At 37.8% G+C, this 19,728-nt stretch overlaps 2 protein-coding genes across 6 annotated transcripts in view; one reads left to right on the top strand and one right to left on the bottom strand.

Moving 5' to 3' along the window:
• Positions 1–1,836: 1,836 nt before the first annotated feature.
• On the bottom strand, positions 1,837–16,835 carry LOC111332642 (uncharacterized). 3 transcript variants are annotated; one of them, XM_022938029.2, is made up of 4 exons: positions 16,492–16,788; positions 15,974–16,111; positions 15,318–15,603; positions 1,837–2,206 (listed from the first exon to the last, which is right to left on the bottom strand). In XM_022938029.2, exons 2-4 carry the CDS (start codon positions 16,003–16,005, stop codon positions 2,201–2,203), a joined length of 324 nt encoding a protein of 107 aa, XP_022793764.1. In that variant the 5' UTR covers positions 16,006–16,111; positions 16,492–16,788; the 3' UTR covers positions 1,837–2,200. The 3 variants fall into 3 exon arrangements, with proteins under 3 accessions (XP_022793764.1, XP_022793763.1, XP_022793761.1); XM_022938028.2 differs by lacking the exon at positions 1,837–2,206 and adding an exon at positions 9,918–15,104 and having other exon boundaries at positions 16,492–16,825; XM_022938026.2 differs by lacking the exon at positions 1,837–2,206 and having other exon boundaries at positions 9,918–15,603; positions 16,492–16,835.
• Positions 9,640–19,728, top strand: part of LOC111332638 (fibroblast growth factor receptor 4) — a 20,564-nt gene continuing 10,475 nt past the window's right edge. Inside the window, exons 1-2 of one of the 3 annotated variants that reach the window (XM_088735010.1) lie at positions 17,296–17,312; positions 17,598–17,785. In XM_088735010.1, coding sequence (XP_088591136.1) covers positions 17,737–17,785 — 49 coding nt within the window. In that variant the 5' untranslated portion in view covers positions 17,296–17,312; positions 17,598–17,736. Of the gene's footprint in view, positions 9,927–17,295; positions 17,313–17,454; positions 17,786–19,728 lie in introns of those variants that run through there. The other 2 variants (XM_088735011.1, XM_022938022.2) reach the window with 2 other exon arrangements.

Here is a 19,728-nt window from a genome sequence, read left to right as displayed (position 1 = left end):
TGTTCACCTTATGATATTATAACTTTTTTATGGCTCATTCGTTTAGTTATTTTTGTTTTCCTTTTATCCATGTTCTTTTCGCATGTTTTTCTTGTTATTCCTAAATTCTAGATTTATTCTTAAATTTCCATACCTGTAAGCTAATGGTAAATGAAATCGCTTAAAGAAGAGAGTTATAGTCAGTGATTAACCTAACATTTCAATACATGTTATTTTTGGTTTCAATACCCTTATAATTTCAGAGATTTTTTCTCTTGAATTTCACACGAAAGACATTTTCTCTTTCTGTGAGTTTTAAAAGTTTATGATATACTTAGCAATTCACAGGAGACTACAGGAGACCAAAAGTCAGGCTGCAATGATAAAACAATAGAATTATGATAAAAATGGGAAGCCCGTGTTGAACTTCTGCTATCTGAAATCATGCAACTTTTGTGATCCATTTTAGAATATTGGACTTATCCCTACAGGTGACTCAGCCAGACTAGCTCATGCACTGGGATGGTCAATTAAAAACAGGAATTAAAAGGATTAGGGGTGCGATTGACATCAATACTAATCATGTCCATCTTAATCATGACAAAGGCTATTAAGACTTTAAATTGGATGAACAAAAACATATCACGTTTATTAATCTTCAAGGTTTCTCTAAGGGATGAAGAGGAAAAAGCGGGCACTGGTTACAACGAGCTTCCGCTTCGACCTTCAGCTTTGAAGTTTCAATAATAAGTTAATTAAAGGAGCTCAAGCTGCGGCGCTGTTTCCTTCGAAAAATTTCACTTTTACGTTAACTGATTAAAACCGCTCGATGGGGCCATGACTGACTGGTTTCAAATTAAATTTTGCGAGAGTAAAACAGATTGTTTTGCTGAAAAATAAACAGTGAGTAAGGCTAATATTAAGACCACAAATACAGATTAATTTGCATGTGAAGTTTTTGTGATGGTCTTTCGTCCGATGGAGATCTGCAAAGTAATATGTAATTTCTCGCGAATTCACCATTTTCGAAGACCACTTTGAGAAGGTTAAGATAATATTTTGTATTTGTACATGTCTATGATCCCTTACTTGTTTTTTTTTTTCTTAAATCTCAAAAAAGAGGCCAAATAAACTAAATTTATTGGAGCCTAGAATCTGTTTAACGTGAGATTCAACCGATCTTAAGGATAACAGACCCTCAGTTGAATCACTGTGCAGGAGTCATATCAGTCAAAACGGAGATTCCTTCCAACCTTTAAAAATGCATGGTTTCTGAAAGTGTATATCAACTTCCTTTAAAGATCTGACAGGTCAATACAAAGAAATCTTTATTTGCTATTAGGGAATCGTGCACCTCAAATTACAAGTTTAATTAGTCTTGACAGGTGTTTTCACGATTTCGTGCCATAAATACAATTGAAAATGTTCAGAATTTATTTACCTCGGGGCTTTTTAGAAGCGATATTAGACTGACGTTTGACAGCTCGTATCCTCTCCACCATTTTTTGCCTCACTGATGAGTTTGAAATGCGATAGGACTTTCTCATTATAGGAGTGACGTGTAACTGGGTTGCAAAGAAGGAAGATAATTGAAACTATACTTAGTGTTACCCAAACTTGTTCACTACTTTTAACTTGTTGTCGGCCACAATCGGTAGGACTTCCTTGCCTATGTCTTTCAACTATTTGATACTGAATGAATTGTGTCTCATCCATAGTTTGTAGTTATCAGGATTTGACCAAAATCAGCTCTAAAATGCCAGTGGTCATCTGTGTAGTCATCTGTGTATTATTCTATTATTTCTCGAACAACAAATCGGGGCTGTGGGAGGCAGATGTTCATCGGCTGAAGATGCGACTAAACGTAAGTTTCTACAGTTAAAAATACCCGTAAATTTCTTTTAAAATCTTGGCCTAATTTTCACCGAATGCCGGTCTTTGAATTCTCCCAGTGCAGCCACTGCTTGTTATGATACACTTTCAGGCAACTTGGAAGAAACGTAATTAATCAGAAAAAATGTGAATACTGCATGCATGTTTAGTTCAATACTTTGCTTGGCTTAAACAGTAATAGAAAGAAATCAAAGGAATCTTCGTTCAAGCCATCCTGGCTCAACAGCTGGACATAGCCAAGGACTCAGGGAAGAGCAAACTTTGTCTTTAACCAGATTCATATTTCGTTTACTGTCCATCTGGCCAAAAGATTTGTACGGGGCCATTCTCATAACTGCAAACCAAAACATTATAATTATATTTTCTTTTATTCACGGTAAATTTGTAAAGGCATGGAGTCTTAAACACGAAGGCGTGCTATAAAAGGAGAGGTGCCTTAGGTACCTCTGGATCAGTTGTCAATCAACCGTCGTGTGATGTAGAACTCTAAGAGTCAAGTCAGCTTGAGCTATAGCTAATGCAAAGATATGAAGAGCGGGCGCATTTCTAAAAATTGTTTTATGTTTTCATCACAATACAAGAATTTTTGAGATTTGTATTTCCTTTCTCCAATGGAAACTGTCTTTATTTGTGGCAGTAAATTTGAAATCGAAGTAGGTGTTTCGCACGTTACATCATTGCCACCATGCTGGTGGAAGTAAACATCTCATTAGCTCCTTCAGTTCGTCTACCAGGCATCTAAAGGACCTCTCCTTTCATAGCGCGCCTTCGCGTTTAACATTCTTGTTTTCCACTTTTCTTTTAGCATTTTCAACCGTGCCAACCGTGGAAATGAGGAACTTGGAATTCCCGAATGAGCACGTTCCTCCGACTGGGTACAATATAACAGTCGCTTGTACTAGCAATAAACCATCATTGGAATAGGAAATACTTCAAACCCTATTGGATACAATATTTTTTCAACAATGTATTTACGAGAAACTTGAGTTGTGGTGGTGGCAATCTGGATTCACATTAAGAAAATTCAAAAGTGTGCAATTACTTTATTCAAAATGCTACCGAGAAGAACACTGGGAATTATACCTGCCTGGCAAACAATCAATATGGCTGCACAGTAGAAACGATGGCGTTGAAATTTAAAAGTAACATTTTCTATTATCACTTTTTAGTCATAAAGTATAACAAATAAGGTAGCTCACGTTAAGTTTGGTATCAACATCACATTTTGTAATACTTACCTTGAAGAATATTTCGCGGGTTATATTTATTTCATATATGTTATGAAGTACTAAGTCCCTAAAAATCTGTGTCTGTGGTCATAAAACCGCAAAGATGCATCAATTTGAATCGAGGGGTAAATTAAAAATAACTGATGACAATGTCATATAACAGTGGTCATGAGGGGAGGTGTGTAATTCGACGTTTGTTTTCTTGAATTTAAACTTATGAAATTAATTTTTCTTCTTTAATCACAGAGCCATCGCCCCCACGTTTATGTCATCACCAGACTCGTAAACACAACTTTCTAAAATCGAGTACAGCCAAACTCAGCTGAAAGGCATCAGGTGTTCCCCACCCCTTTAAATCAGATTCCCAAAAAAGATCTCGGAACATGGCAGACAGCAATCTGGAGAGATCAATCTTCATCTGTTTTAGTCACACAATGGTGCCAAAAACAATGCGATCGAGAACCTAGAATTTGGATTTTATCCACTAGTAAGAGACATCTCGAACATCCCTGTTTCACTTTTTTCAAACAAAAGTTACTTCAGTATTTTTTTTTTTCTTAAGAAAAGTCAGTCCTTGATTTACTTCGGTTATGCACAAGAGGCGCAAAAAGTTGTGGTAGATGGCTAAGTTTTAAATTTCCATAAAGTGAAATGATGTTGCAAGAAACATTTACACAGCGAGTTGCTTTCCCTTTTATCAAAACCGACACCTCCAACCCTCACTTCAAACCCACCTCAAGATATCAACGTTTGCTATGGAAGTACAGCCAACCTTACATGCGAGGCAAGAGGATTTCCTAAACCTACCATCACTTGATATAACGATGGCAGGCCCCTCTTTGGTGGGAACATCCGCGACGTACAGGGAGTTTCACAGCTAACCTTGTAGTCTGTTACCGAGGTGTCAACTGGTGTGAGGCAAAAAGCTCAGAAGGATGGAAAAGATCCCTCAATACGACTATTAAGGGTTAGTCATTTTTGGTTCATACAACCTCTTAATCATCCAAGTTTATTTCCTTGCCATTCTTACTATCCTTTTTCATTCGTTACTATTGTAAAAAAAGTCCTTATTGCTTAGGCTTTGATCTATCAGTTTTCATTCATATATATTAAATTGAAATATTTTCCTGACGAGGAGCGGTCAGCCTTTGGTTGCATGCTTCGTAAACATTTCCTATCACCTGTCGTGTGAAAGAGACGTTCTTCTTATCTTGACTGTAACCGGATCAATATCAACATTCCTTATACTGCAGTTTTTTCAATGCCAACTATATTGGTTCATCCAAACAATGCATCCTTATACCTGGAGGAAACAACTGTAAAGGCGATCTTCTACTGCAAGGCTAGCTGCATCCCACGTCCTTCTATAAGTTGGCTAAAGAACAACTCTTCCTTGACTGGTAACATGGTGATTCAGAATGACAGCGGCTCATTTCTTTTGATTCAGAGGGTAACAAAAGAAGAGAACATTGCAAGATTTAAATGCATCGCCACAAATCCTTTCGGAGAAGTGTCATCCCAAGAGGGAGTGCTGGTAGTCTGGGAACTGACTCAAGATCCAGGTGACTGCTTGGTTTGTATTTAAATAAAAAGCATCGCTTTCTATTTAAAAAATTCTGTGGATTATTAGAAACTTCGGAAGTGATCGTCACTGATTGACTCTTTCATAGCCGAAATAAGTAATAGGTTTTTAAAGATTTTAAAATTACTACTTTAGATTCGGATACCCGAAATACCTATTTTTTTTATTTCTCGAGGGTTTTTTTTTTGTTTGTTTGTTTAGTATATAGATTTTGATTTCATTGTAGTTAACGGACTACGCTCATGCGCCCCGTCATACTATTCTTACTGTCTATAGCATACAAAAGTTTTAAACTGCTGCATAATAATAATAATAATAATAATAATAATAATAACAATAAATGTTATTTAACCAGGGTGACCTCTTCAGCATAAAATGTTGATATCAATAAGGGCCCTGCCAAGGAAAACATCACTTAGAAAATGATTTTGTCTAAAGTATTACTCGTCTCTAAAGACGACAAATCTTTCATTCAGCATAGCATGGGGGTGCGGCGTAGATTTTCAAGGAGATGTCAGTAATTTGTCGCCGGCATTCCTTTTTGAGACTGCTCAAAACGCAGGCGATTTCAGATTTTTATTTCGCATAGGGTTGTAAGGAAATGTAAAAAGGTTTAAAGTGCACATGGTGAGCTACTCTTCAGTTCATTAAATCTTTTGTTTCGCTTCCTTCTCCTCAGTTGAAGTCTGTTGTGGCTTTTTACATATCCCCCAGTTTTTATACTTGTACAAACATTTATATAGACACATTATTGAAACAGAACAAATGGCTACGCCATCTTCTTAGTTGTTCGCCCCATGATATTATAACTTTTTTTACGGCTCGTTCGTTTAATCGATGTTATTTTCCTTTTATCGATGTTCTCTCCGCATGTTTTGCTTGTTATTCCTAAATTCTATTTTTATCCTTCATTTTCCATACCTGTAAGCTAATGGTAAATAAAATCGCTTAAAAAGAAGAGAGCTATAGTCATTGATTAACCAAACATTTCAATGCATGTTATTTTTAGGTTCAATGCCCTTATAAATTCAGAGTTTTTCTCGGATTACACACTCAAGTTTTCTATTCCTGTGAATTTTAAAAGTTTGTGATATCTTAAAAAATTCACAGGAGACTACAGGAGACCAAAAGTCTGGCTGCAATGGTAAAACGAAAAAATTGAAAACAATTGGTAGCCCGTGTTGAACTTCCGCTATCTTACACCATACAACTTTTGTGATCCATTTTTAGAATATTGGACGTATCCCAACGGGTGACTCAGCCAGACTGAAAACAAGAGGGGTGGAATTTTTAAAAGTAGTAATAATAAACAAAATCCTTAACCCTAACCCCAGCCCTTCACGATAAAAAAAATGATAAATAACACTTAAATTAGCCTTGGATATGAATGTATCGTTCAACGTCCGTCTAAATAAAACTGGAAATTCAATTAAAAAAACATATCATGTTCATCGAATTTTCAAGGTCCTTTAAGGGACGAAGGCGAAAAGAATTTCCGCTTTGCACTTCGGCCTTGAACGTTTGATAACAAAATTATTTTAAAGAGCACCGGCTGCGGCGCTGTTTCCTTTAAAACATTTCGCTCTTACGCCAGCCAGTTGTATCAGCCCGTAATACGAACTGTAAGCCCACTAGCAAGTGGTCACTGTCGTTCAAAATTTCATTTATGACAGTTTAAATTTTCAAAGAGTAAGTAGGATAATGTGGTGTGCTATGCTCGTTGGCTTTTTCTTGTTAAAAACAGAAACGAAGTGGAGCTTTATACCAGCTCAACCGTAGAACGACGGTAAATGATGACAAAAAAAAAATTGAAACGTTATTGTTTGTAAAATTCTGTTCGTGACGAAGGACGTATTAAGCAGCTGTTACTTCTCTGCTTCGTGCATAATGTCAGGCATGCAATTTCAATACTACATATATAGCGCCATAACTGACCGATCATTTTCGTATTGTCCAATTTTTCCCATCGCCCCGAGACTGAAGTTTGCTATGTCTATCAGATATGATATTTTTCCGCAATCTCAGTATGTTTCCTTCCATAGGGAAACTGGATGAGTATAAGCATAGGGTTTGTACGTTAAATATTTTCTATGTTAAGTGAAGCTCTCCGTGTTAGTCTTTTATTTACTTACATTTTCATTTGTTTATTCAAGTTTCATTCAGCTTTTAAAGGTAATTCTAGATTGAACATCACGCAGACTAATTGGATAACCGTGAAAGGATCGCCGCCCGTGGTGACTGTTGAGTTCTCAATGTGATTGTACATGGCCTTAAATACACAACGTTCCAAAACTTTGCCTACAATCGGGATATGGGTCGGTAATTATCAGCTGGCTCTTTCGATTCTTTCTTGTGTATGGGTGTTATATCTGCCGACTTTCATTCTCTTGGAATTCTGCCGCTGCTAAGAGATTTGTTAAAAATAGCGCAGAGACTCAGAGCTATTTGTTCACTGAATTGGTTTAGTAGTCGAGCTGGAATGCCGTCGGTACTACATGCTTTTGAGTTGTCTGGTCCATTCAAGCTAATCTCTCACCTCTTCAACTGATACTTCTTTTTGCGAAATTTCCATAGCAGTTTTTGGTGATATGTTAATTTCAGCCCTGTTTACATTAGAGGCTGCGGGAAGGAAAACAGAACAGAAATATTCATTAAAAAGTTCTGCTTTCTTAGCAGGTTCCTTAGCTGTCACACCGTTGTACGAGATCACCAGACTTGTGCCAGACCGACCTCCTAGAAACACTTTGTGGTAGCTCCAAAATTTTTTGGGGTTGTCTTTGAAAGAATTTTCAATTTGTTCTAAGTACTTTCGATGTTTGGAGCGAACTACATACTTGATGTTTCGACTCAAAGCGCGTAATTATCCCTTACGTTCTGGGGTCTTGTTCCGGCGAAATATTTTTAAAGCTGCGTATTTCTTGCGCATCAAGTGACGGAATTCGCCATCTATCCAAGGAGGAGAGTTAGTATCGCGGACTGCTTTTACCGGTATATGATCTTTCACAGCTGTTAAAAACAAGTCCTTCCAATTTGACCAGTGTTCATCTATATCGTCCCAATAAGCAACATCGAAAGGTACTCGAGAAAGAGATTCCTTAGGATCATCAAAATTCCCATTCTTAAAGTCGTAAAATTGCCCCGTCGCTCTTTTTGCTCTTTGAAACTTTAGTCGAATTTCAAACTCTACGACGTAATGGTCTGAGGGAAATATACCTTCACGTGGATGAAAGCTTAGAAAGTTCTCAATAATCTTGGGCCAATTGCATAGCACAAGGTCGGGCTTTTTTTCCGGCAACGTGTGTGGGACCAAGAACAAACTGATATAGAAAATTGATAATTAAGACGTATTATCTAAACAGAACCAGTTCACCTAAGCAACAGTTTGCCTCACTACCACTTGAAAAATGAAAGAAGAGTAAAAGGTAGGAGTTTCTTCATTTTTTCACCGTACTTAAGCCTTTTTCAGGTGAATTCAGTACGGTAACTCGAAATTGTGACTTCCGCTTTTTGATAGATTGCGTAGAAAAATCGGCATATGGTATTTAGAGGACTGGACTGGACTGGACTGGACTAGTAAAACGCGGACTAGTAAAGCGCAGACTAGTAAAACGAGGACTAGTAAAACGCGGACTAGTCAAACGCGGACTAGTAAACCGCGGACTAGTAAAACGCGGACTAGTAAAACGCGGACTAGTAAAGCGCGGACTAGTTAAACGCGGACTAGTAAAGCGCGGACTAGTAAAACGCGGACTAAAAAACGCGGACTAGTAAAACGCGGACTAGTTAAACGCGGACTAGTAAAATGCGGACTGGTAAAACGTGGACTAGTAAAACGCGGACTAGTAAAACGCGGACTAGTAAAACGCCGACTAGTAAAACGCGGACTAGTAAAACGCGGACAAGTAAAACGACAACAACAACAAAAAAAACAATTTCATACGAAGGCGATCATAAGACTTAATGGCAAGCCAATTTAGTAAGTGACAATCCCTGTTTGACCTTTAAGCTGCAAATGGGTTTGACATGCGCCAGATACAAACGAATTTATAAGTTTAGGCTAAGAAAGAATTTTATTCAGCACCAGTTCTAAATCCTAAAATACACTTTCGTCGTAAATTTCCAAGCAAAAACGCAGGAATTCGATGAATAAAAGTCGCATTAAATCTCTTTGTGTCTAGGTAGAAAGAGTCTCATTGACTCCAGCTTTTCGGTGGAAGAAAAACCGATTTACACACGCCATTACAGAAAACAAACAAGCAGACTGACAACTCCAAAACACATATTTGCATTCACTTACAATTTGACTTTCCGTGAAATTTTAAAACGGAACAGAGGTAAATCTTCGAAGATTAATCGTCGTTGGAAATAAACTTCTTCAACCCGGGGTCCCCTCAGGTCGAACCTAAAATGTACCATTGTCTCAAGCACCCAATCAAAACCGCGCAGCATCTTGTTTGCACGTGCGAAAGTTTTGCAAAACTCGGAGGAAACCCAGGAAGAAATGTAGCCGGTCAACTTGTTATTTCTTTTCAATCATGTGAGTATTTGAATTCAGGGTTTACTTTGTTTTTTTTTTCTCATGTATGTATGTATGTATGTATGTATGTATGTATGTAGGTAGGTAGGTAGGTATGTATGTATGTATCTGTGTGTGTATGGATGGATGGATGGATGTCTCCCGCTCTTAAAAACTTCAAGTTTTCCTGTAGAGCTTTCGCCGTTGACGTTACGTTTTTTCGGAGCCATTTCGCAAAACCGTTCTATACGATTTTTATACTTTGAATTTTGTAAACAAGATGCTGCGCGGTTGTAGAAGAAGTTTTGTTGACAAGTTGAGGTCTAGTACCTCCGCGAGTCTTGGTTTGCCAACATGACGAGGTTACCAAGCCGATTCCAACGGTCGTTGTGTCGTGGTTGAAATGTACTCGGACGTCTACCATCGTTTTAGCGTTTCAATGAGGACACGAAGAGCCGCCTGGCGCCGATCGCCGGGATGAAATTGTGTGGCTAGAGAATTGAAATGAAAGATCAACCTTTTCCCTTGAATTCTGCGGTGGATTTGTGGCCGTGGGTACATTTTAGCTTGGGATTTTTTACTTTGTTCGGCAGGCTGTCCGGAAAGAAGTGTTCGGCCTTGTCTTCTCTTTATGTAGTAGAAAACCAGGATTAAAAAAAACCGCTTAAATCAAGTGAAATCGGTAAAATAAAGACACCAGGAGCAAACAACACACGTATGGAACAAGGTGAGCCATTTCTATTTAATATTTTCACTTTTAACTATCTCTGTGAATATCTTGTAGAAAATCCCATACAAATCCTTATAAATATGCAAATTGTGTTCCTTGTGCGGTTCTCAAAGAGAGCCTCGGCCGCCTGTGAACACACACGAGTTAAATGATCATGCGACGATTTTCTCGTAAAAAGAAAAACAGAGATCTTACGGAAAGTATTTTTTATTTCCAACGATGATTAATCTTCAAAGATTTACCTCTGTTCCGTTTTAAAATTTCACGGAAAGTCAAATTGTAAGTGAATGCAAATATGTGCTTTGGAGCTGTCAGTCTGCTTGTTTGTTTTCGGATCTTCTACGCTGTTTCCACTGCCTTTAAATTGGCATGTCTCTACACTGGCTGCTCTCCTGGATACAACTGATTTTGTAGAAAAAAGGATAATGTTTCCCCTATAGATTGCGATAAAAGTAATTTATTGACTGCAATGATTGAGATTAGATTTTTTGATAGATTCAGACAAAGGTTTTTTTTTTTAATTTAACTTCAGACATAAAGTTTATTTTTTTTAGTGCCTTTTAATTACCTTTAGAAATAAAAGTGTTTCGGCGAAAGCTTTCTCTTTAATTTGAATAACGTTTGTTTTCTTTATAACTCACTCGCTATCAAATTGTTCAGTTCAAGGAGGATTTTCCCGTAATTAAACTCGTCATTGTAGCCCTGATTCATTCGGGCTCTTTGGGCAATCATTTAAAGGAGACGCGAGCCGACAATTTTCGTTTTCTAATGCAACTGAGTCAAGACAATTTTACTTAGGGGGGTCGCATTACAGTCAAGTTTTAATTTCACCGCATTTCGAAAAACCTAAACCAAATATTTTTAACGGGAAAACAAAAATGAAATTAACAACATTAATTAGCATCGCATTTCAACCGGGTTAAAACGGAAACGTCAATCACGCAGTCAATCTCACATCCGGCAAAAATAATCATTCCCCCGAACTAACTATGCGGCGAAACAGAACACTTTGCACGGCGATTATAGTCCTTTTGTTTTCAGCTATTTAACAACAACAAAATCAAAGGTTTGCTTTTGTTTTGCTGATGGCGAGATGGAGAAATTGAGAAATTTCCCGCTCTTTTTGGTTTTTAGCTTTTTTCACACGCACGCACAAATGACAACTTTGCCCGCAACGGACGCGGGTCCTTTCGTTTCAAAAAAATTTGGCAAAATCGTTCAGCCCCACCCAGGCACACCGGCGTCTTTGATGAAACTTTTAGGAAACCGCAAAAATTGGGTCGCATTAAAAAATGCTTGTGTTGACAGAGTTTCATCCCTAGAGTAAACAATTCGGTCGTAATGCGACCCGAGCCTTAAAGAATCCAGGATGCTACACCAAATTTTTGAACAGTTCAGAAATATACGAACAGTTCAGAAGTTCCCATTACGGACCGACCTATGCTGGTGAATAACACTTTTATCTTTTTCTAACGGATAAAAACAATGATTGCTAAAAGAACCCGAATGATTTAGGGCTACAATTACGAGTTTAATTACGGGAAAATCCTCCTTGAACTTCACAATTTGATGGCGAGTGAGTTATAAAGAAAACAAGTTTTATTCAAGTTAAAGAGAATGTTTTCGCCGAAACATTTTTTTGATGAGCAACTGTCACGATGTGACACCTCTCAATTGAAGAAGAAAGAAGCATACGCTTCTGAGGAAACAGCAGTACTGGTACGACAAACACACACGAATTAAATGATCATGCGACGATTTTCTCGTAAAAAGAAAAACAGAGATCTTACGGAAAGTATTTTCTATTTCCAACGACGATTAATCTTCGAAGATTTACCTCCGTTCCGTTTTAAAATTTCACGGAAAGTCAAATTGTAAGTGAATGCAAATATGTGTTTTGGAGTTGTCAGTCTGCTTGTTTGTTTTCTGTAATGGCGTGTGTAAATCGGTTTTTCTTCCACCGAAAAGCTGGAGTCAATGAGACTCTTTCTACCTAGACACAAAGAGATTTAATGCGACTTTTATTCATCGAATTCCTGCGTTTTTGCTTGGAAATTTACGACGAAAGTGTATTTTAGGATTTTGAACTGGTGCTGAATAAAATTCTTTCTTAGCCTAAACTTATAAATTCGTTTGTATCTGGAGCATGTCAAACCCATTTGCAGCTTAAAGGTCAAACAGGGATTGTCACTTACTAAATTGGCTTGCCATTAAGTCTTATGATCGCCTTCGTATGAAATTGTTTTTTTGTTGTTGTTGTCGTTTTACTAGTCCGCGTTTTACTAGTCGGCGTTTTACTAGTCCGCGTTTTACTAGTCGGCGTTTTACTAGTCCGCGTTTTACTAGTCCGCGTTTTACTAGTCCGCGTTTAACTAGTCCGCGTCTTACTAGTCCGCGTTTTACTAGTCCGCGTTTTACTAGTCCGCGTTTTACTAGTCCACGTTTTACAAGTCCGCGCTTTACTAGTCCTCGTTTTACTAGTCCAGTGTAGTAAAGTCCAGTCCTCGAAATACCATATGCCGCCTTCGGCACTTGAAGGCAAGTAAACAACGATCTAAGCATGATGAATTTTACTGCGTGGGCTTTGTACACGTAAGAAATTCGTTCGTTTTTCGCTTATAACAGCAAATCAAAAACTGTTTTGAATAAATCTGTCGTCCCGAAATATTTCTTGGCCATTTTAGTCTTGCTTCCTATTGATAGATTCCATGAAACTCGAGATCTCTTCACTCACGGACAAATTCGCATATTCCATTTTTAAATATGATCCACATGCCCATTTGCACACATGCGATAATATTTAGCGATTTTTCTTGATTTTTTAGTTAAAACGGAACTGATGTTTTGGCCGGTTTTCAAAGTTTTTGCAAACCGGAAAAGTTAGGGTCGCATTAGGCAATGTGCCCCGATGACAGATTTTTACACCAAAGTGACCACATTCACACCAAACTTTGCCAAGTGCGACCCATGCCTAATATAGACCTATCGCTTTTTTCGTCGGAAAGAAGTTCTTTCATTAGTCTTCTTTCACAGGAGCTTGTTTTTTGGAAAAGATGATTTTTAAAAATTTACTGCGCATTGTGTCTGCTTTCTTGGTTTCTCTAAAATTTTGACTTTTCACAGGCACGTGTCACACATAAGTGTCAATGGGTTTAATGGCTCTTGGTTTAATCCACACTGAATGAAGTTTTGGCTAAAAATTTTTAATATATGTAAAGAAATTTTATTACAAAATTTTCAATTATTGGGAGCTCCGCTTTTAGGCTTGGCTAAATCTATATATTATAAATTGAAATTCAATTTCAAAAAGCCGTATCATGTTCATCGAGTCATCAAGTTTTTTTCAGGGATGAAGACGAAAAGGCTGACACTGGAGAAACAACAAATTTCCGCTTTGAACTTCGGCATTGAACGATTCAAGTTATTTTAAAACTGAACAGGCTGCGGCGCTGTTTCCTTTAAAAAATTTCGCTTTTACGCCAGCCAGTTATATCAGCCTGGTTTGCGGCCTGTAAGCCCCATTCTTCGTTTTCAGCCACGTGTCAAAATTTTGTAACGTAAGTCGCGACCGCCATGCTGGTGGACATCTGTTAAAGTAAATATGGCTTCGGCAGACGCGCCTTCGAGCGAAAGTGTTCCTTTTTCGGAGAATTATGGCAGTCTTACCAGTTCTGCTAAGGCCAGGTATCGAGTAAAAGTTCTTATCTTTGGATTTGATCCATACACGTTAAAAAAATCTGAGTGTAGCGAGGATTTAGTGGATTATCCTAGCATGGAATATCCCGACATTGTGAATTATCTGGTACTCCAGACCTCGTGGATAACCGGGCAGCAAATGAAGCGTATAAGTCATGTGTGGGACTTAGAACAGAGCCTGATGGAGAATGGATTTGCCCTTCATGTGCACCATGAAATTGATGTGCAAAAATTTGGAATTGTTGGTATAAAGAAAAGTTGTTGTTGTTGATGATGTCCAAAGTTATTCAGTTCTTGCATTTTTTTTGTTATGATACCTTTTGATTACAACAGGAACATTTTTTAAGCCACCTATACAAAAAATGTTAACCCCTTCATTAGCCACTTTAGGCATTTTTATCGTTGGTTGAATGTTTTATTAGTATTAGGAACCACCATAATTATTAATAACTACACAAATTTAATTCAATTCCGTTGACTGTAAGGTATGGATTAGGCCTAAAAGTTATATTTCTTAACTTAGAAACTCCTTGAAGAGAAAACTGTTGCTGAATTAAACATCATATTTTCCCAATGATACCTGATAAAATATTGATACTCCCACAAAGGGTCTAAATACTCTAATTAAAAGGCACAGACACTCTGATATATTAGTAAGGGCACAGCAAGTTACTGCCATTTTGTCTATTGGAGCCAAGTCATCACCTTGCCGAGCTGTCACCAGCTGAATAGGGAGTATTTCTTGCAACACTTTCTGCAGACAAGACCAATCACCCTTTCCACATGGATTCGGACTCAGCAATTTTTCTGGTTTGCTCCACTTCCTCTGCAGACAACTGTTTCTTACCTCTAGTAAATGCTGGTATATGAAAGTGAGCTTGATAAAGACCAACAGAGTCAGCAATATCAAAGCCCCTGTCAGCAAGCACTATGTCCCCAGGTAAGAGCTTTCTCAACAAACCAGACTTTTCTGTGAGATATTTGTCACTCACTCTCCCACCCCATGCCTTTGAAATGAATGAGATAACACCTTGTGGTGTTACACCAATAAGAAACTTTATAGTATTGTGATGTTTATAATTAGACCAGGTCATTGCCCTAGCATTAGTGTTAAATCCAATATTAACCAAACCAAGAAAGTTATTGACTGTAGAATCCTTAAACATCGATTGGAAAACGTTTTTCCTCAAGAACCTATTTCTACCCGAAAAGCCACACGGGACAAAGCCACCGCCAGGCAGTTCCCGGATGGTCACAACAATTAGGCTAGATGGTCTTTCCATAAAGATCTCAAAGCAGTCAATGATGACTGCAACTCTCTTGCAAAAATTGTTGGAAAACTGCAGGCATGGTGGCTTGCAGTTCTTCATGCTTTGGCCACTGGATTAAAAACTTTAGTCTGATGGACACTACATGTGTCCATTTGTCAAAAATTCTTGATGTGGTTGGCACAGATATATTGGAACGAAAAGCTAAATCCTGCAATGGAGAATTGAGTTTAAGTCTAATTAAAACTAAAAGAAACTCTTGAAACTGGCCAAGTGCATTTTGGGTGGTTATTTTTATGCGAGGAGCAATAATATTAAAAACATGCATTAAAAGGGAAAATGTGGGGACTCCTGTATAAAACTTGGTTTTTTCGTCACTATTTGTAAAGCTTTCCATAGTTAACTGAAGAGACAGTAGTTGTACCTTTGTACTGCTTAGCTCATCAGTGATGTGTTGCAAGTAGATCTGCTGTCTGTCCAGTTGAGCCATATCAAGGTCAGTCTGGTAGCATCCCTCTGACAAAACCTTTCCTTCAGTCTGGCAAAATTGGTCATGTTTATCATTATCATTATCATTACAATCACTGTTGTCAGCAAGGTTAATGGCATCATCAATTGGACATGAACCTGAAGTGCCATCATCAATGGGACATGACCCTGAACTGCCATCCTCAATGGGACATAACCCGAAGTAAAATTGCTTGTGTGTGCTGCCATAAAAAATATAAATGCATCATATGTCAACTGTATAATTTTATTTAGTAATGGCTGTATAAATATTCCAACATAGGCTTATAGGTGGCACGAATGAAAGGTCAAAAACAGGGTTGCTGTTGGGTTTTACCAACATATCTGTCTTACTAAATACAATACTGTCTACAATTTGAATTAATTGAAATGAAAGGGATAATATTATTCCATATAAATTTGCATTCTGGCACAGTGACAACAAGAAGACAAGATGTAAGTGCCAACATTATTTTTAGTTAACACACAACACCCTCCCTCGAAGAAACTTGAAACAAGTAAGCAAGTGTGCGATTTTAGGACCGCATTGGGGTCATGACAAAGTACACTTACAAGGTGTTTCGGTCTCGACAAACTCGCTGCATTGTATAACCTCCCCCACACCGCTGCCTTTGGTAGTACTAGAGGAAGTTAAATCATCATATTTCCGCTTGATTTCATTCCTCTTTCGAGCACGAGCATTTCGATCAACTGCAAGGGAAACATTTATAATTTTGTCGTGACCAAGAGTTATGGTAGATGCCCAGTAATGGTTGGTGGTGTCAAGGAGCTCAGCACGTTCTCCTACAAGTAAACATTAATTAATGTCCTATTTCTTTGACAAAATTTCTATGTAACGATAACAAATCGTTAATTTAGGTCATTTTGTCGGACAATTCGTAGGAAATAACTTGGTTATCTCCTGATAATTCACGAAAATTCAAAGATGACAAACCATACGTGCGAACATGTGCGCGAGGTGATTCGCTATCATTTGGTTCGGTCGACAATTTTATTCCTTGTGGAAGTGAGGACTGATTCCCGAGAAGAGATTAAAAATTTTACCAAAGTATTTCACATTATCTACTTACCAGAAATAAAACGATTGCTACAAACGCGAGAGTTTTCAGCTTTCTCAGTTGTCGTCAAACTCCTTTCTGTAAATACTCGCGAAACACTGTCTTCTTCGGGCTTCACTCAATTTGCGAATTTCTTCTCCCTTGTTCAATGTTATCAATGGAAACCGGTAAAATTTAAGTCTTCCTTTATCTCTTGCACTGTTATGTCCGCAATTCTTCACTGCACGAATGTAGCCCATCGATTAAGTGCTTAAAACACAAAGACCTTCGACAACCGTGGCCTGAATTCACCTAGATCCCCTTTGTTTTGACATCACGCGATCAGCCGCTTGTCCACCAGCATGGCCGACTTCCGGTTCACAGGCCATTGCATAATTAGCTGTGACGTAACGTGAAAGCGAAGAATAACATGCGGTTACTGTTGTTGAAAATTCCATTTATGACGCAGTTTAAATTTACAGAGAGCACGAACTGATGTGGTGTGCTATGCACACTTGTTTTTTCTTGTTAGAGGCAGAAATAAAGTGGAGCTATATATTAACTATGGAGCTAGAACGATAATTGCATCAACGTTATCTCAACCGTAGAACGACCTGAAAGATGAAATGTTTGTAAGATTGTGTTCGTATTTTCCGTGTCAGAAACAGAAATAAAGTGGAGCAATATACCAACTATGAAGCTTAAAGATAATTGCATTAACGCCATCTCAACCGTAAAACGTCCGGAAATGATGACAAACAAAAACTGAAATATTATTGCTTCTAATAAGATTGTTTTCGTGACCAAGGACGTATTTAACAGTTGTTACTTCTCTGCTTCGTGCATGATGTCAGGTATGCAATTTAATACTGCACATATATTGCCACATTTTACTGATGATTTTCGTATTGATCGATTTTTTCCTGGAGACTGAAGTTTGACATGTTTATCAGTTATCATATTTCCGCAAGCTCAACTGGTCTATCTCCTTCCGTAGGAAAACTGGATGAAAATAAGCATAGAATTTGAATGTTTAATATTTTTTATCTTCAAGTAAAGCTCTCCGTGCCGGTCTTTTATTTGCTTCCATTTTCATTTGTTTGTTCAAGTTTCTTTCAACGTGTTAAATGTAACTCTAGACTGAACATCACGCAAACTAGTTGGATAATCAAGTATCACCGCCCTGAACATCACGCAAACTAGTTGGATAATCAAGTATCACCGCCAGTGGTCGCTGTTAATAATTATGCGCAGTATAAAGACAGAACCAGTTCACCTATGCAACCGTTTGCATCATTACCACTTGAAAATGAGAGAATAGTAGAAGGTAGGATTTAATTCAGTTTCTCCACCGTATTGAATTCACGAACTTAACTCGAAATTTTTACCTCCGCTACTGTGAGGTTTGTGTCGCTCAATTGTAAATAAACCATATGGTTCCTCTACACAAATGAATGAAAGGCATAGATTTGATAAAGTAACTTGCCGTAAATTTCCCCATTACCTTTTGCAGTACTTTAAAGCAATTTTCAGGACCAGGCATTCGAAATTATTTAGCATTTAGAGAAAAGTTTATTTCACTTGTGCACATTATCTCTCAGTCGCATCGGAAATCATCGAACTATGACCATCGTACTTTACATCGCCTAATCCATTTAGAATCGTGGATTTTTCATTCCCACAAATATTCTTAACAACTGTGAGTTGTCGCTCCTGTGAAAGGTAAAGAGTTGTTTTGATAGATTGGGTGGTAAAATTTAAGGGTTGAGTGTGCCAAGGATAATGGCCGACAGGAACTGGCTGGCACGTACTGAAGCATGACTGATAAAAGATAAAAAAAAAAAGCTGCGCACTGTTATTCTAATGTCTCTTTGGAAAGCATTTACCAAACAGCTATTTTCAGTTATTTCTTCCAATGGAGTAAAATAATAACGATGGTACTTCAAGATCAGTAAATTTCAGTGAGAAAAAAGCGTCACATGTTTACCGCTAAGAAAGTAGAACCGACGAGGAAATAAAAGGCTATAAAAGGGAGAAAAATCATTTCCTAATTCTCATTTTAATTTGGTACCGGTTCTTCTCCAATAGAAGGAAATAGTTGCAAGCACCTTTGAGACAATTTTGCCTCGAATTTGCTTTATTTACTTACTCCAGTTGAAATGAATGATTTTCTTGAAGCAAACCAAATATTTTTCCAGGCTTATTAGTTATAGGAAAGACGCTTAAGCAGAAATTTGGGTGTTAACTTCCAGCGTAATACCTTCTTGGTTAGATCTGAAATAAAGGACTTTTCTTTTAACACTTTCTAATGAAGATGTGTCAAGGTCGTTTTCTTTCGTGTCAAACCGAAAGGAAGTTGATATTACTCCTCGCACATGTTTATAAATGAAATATTTCAAGGCAATGTTTGAAGACTTATTTCCAACTAATGAGATTCATCATTAACTACTCTTTCCCTCTATATAAGTCACAGACATAATGGGGCTATAACTTGCTTTGTTTCAAATTGAATTTTAAGAGCGCGAAACAGATTGTTTAGCTGAAAAATAAACAAGTGAGTAAGGTTGATATTAAGGGCCTATCCGCACTAGCGACAAAATTGTTGATTTAGACAAATTTTCTTTCATCACCAACACTTTACAAGTGCGAATGGTTTGTCGCGACGCGACAAATTTTGACCGAAGTGGGCAAATTTTCAAACGGATCGCTAAAAAAAATTTGTCCCGGGTAAAACCTTGGCAAAATCGACTAAATAAACGAAACCGTGATAAATTTGTCGATCATTTGTCGTAAACGCCACCGCCAGTGGGGTAATTGAACTGAGTTTAGTTTATTAAAAGATAGCAGTAATTGTCTTTCATTGCGAAACTCGCGGATTTTACAACTTCAAACAGCTTGAGATGAATCCTGGTAATTGGAGTTTGAATCCATAGGCAAATTATAGGGGCCAGTCTGATGAGCAGGTCAGGCGCTGGATGCAGCCGGAGCAAGTTTAATAGTGGAGGGATTTTCCAGTCGCCTAGCACAAGATCCAGAAGTGCCCACTCAAAGCAAAGGAAATGGAAAAGCTAATTTGAATAAATTACATTGAATATATAGCATCGGTGTTATTTATGGCTGATGACCGAATTTGACAGCTTTGACACCTTCGAAATTTTTAGTGCAGATGCAACGGAAAAGACAAAAATTTGTCCTTTTATTTTGTCGGGATAATTCTAGTTTTGTCTGCTAGTGCGGATAGGCCTTTAAGAAGAGCACAAATACACATTG

The sequence above is a fragment of the Stylophora pistillata genome, chromosome 10 (assembly GCF_964205215.1).
Source record: "Stylophora pistillata chromosome 10, jaStyPist1.2, whole genome shotgun sequence".
Taxonomy (NCBI): domain Eukaryota; kingdom Metazoa; phylum Cnidaria; class Anthozoa; order Scleractinia; family Pocilloporidae; genus Stylophora; species Stylophora pistillata.
Note: the sequence above shows the minus strand (reverse complement) of the source record. Positions and strands in the feature narration are given on the sequence as shown.

Excerpts from the sequence above, each read along its gene's own strand:
- LOC111332642 (XM_022938026.2), bottom strand. The coding sequence starts at position 16,005 with ATGCAGCGAGTTTGTCGAGACCGAAACACCTT. Across the intron at positions 15,604-15,973 it reads TGTCGAGACCGAAACACCTT|CACACACAAGCAATTTTACT; the intron begins GTAAGTGTACTT and ends TTTTTATGGCAG.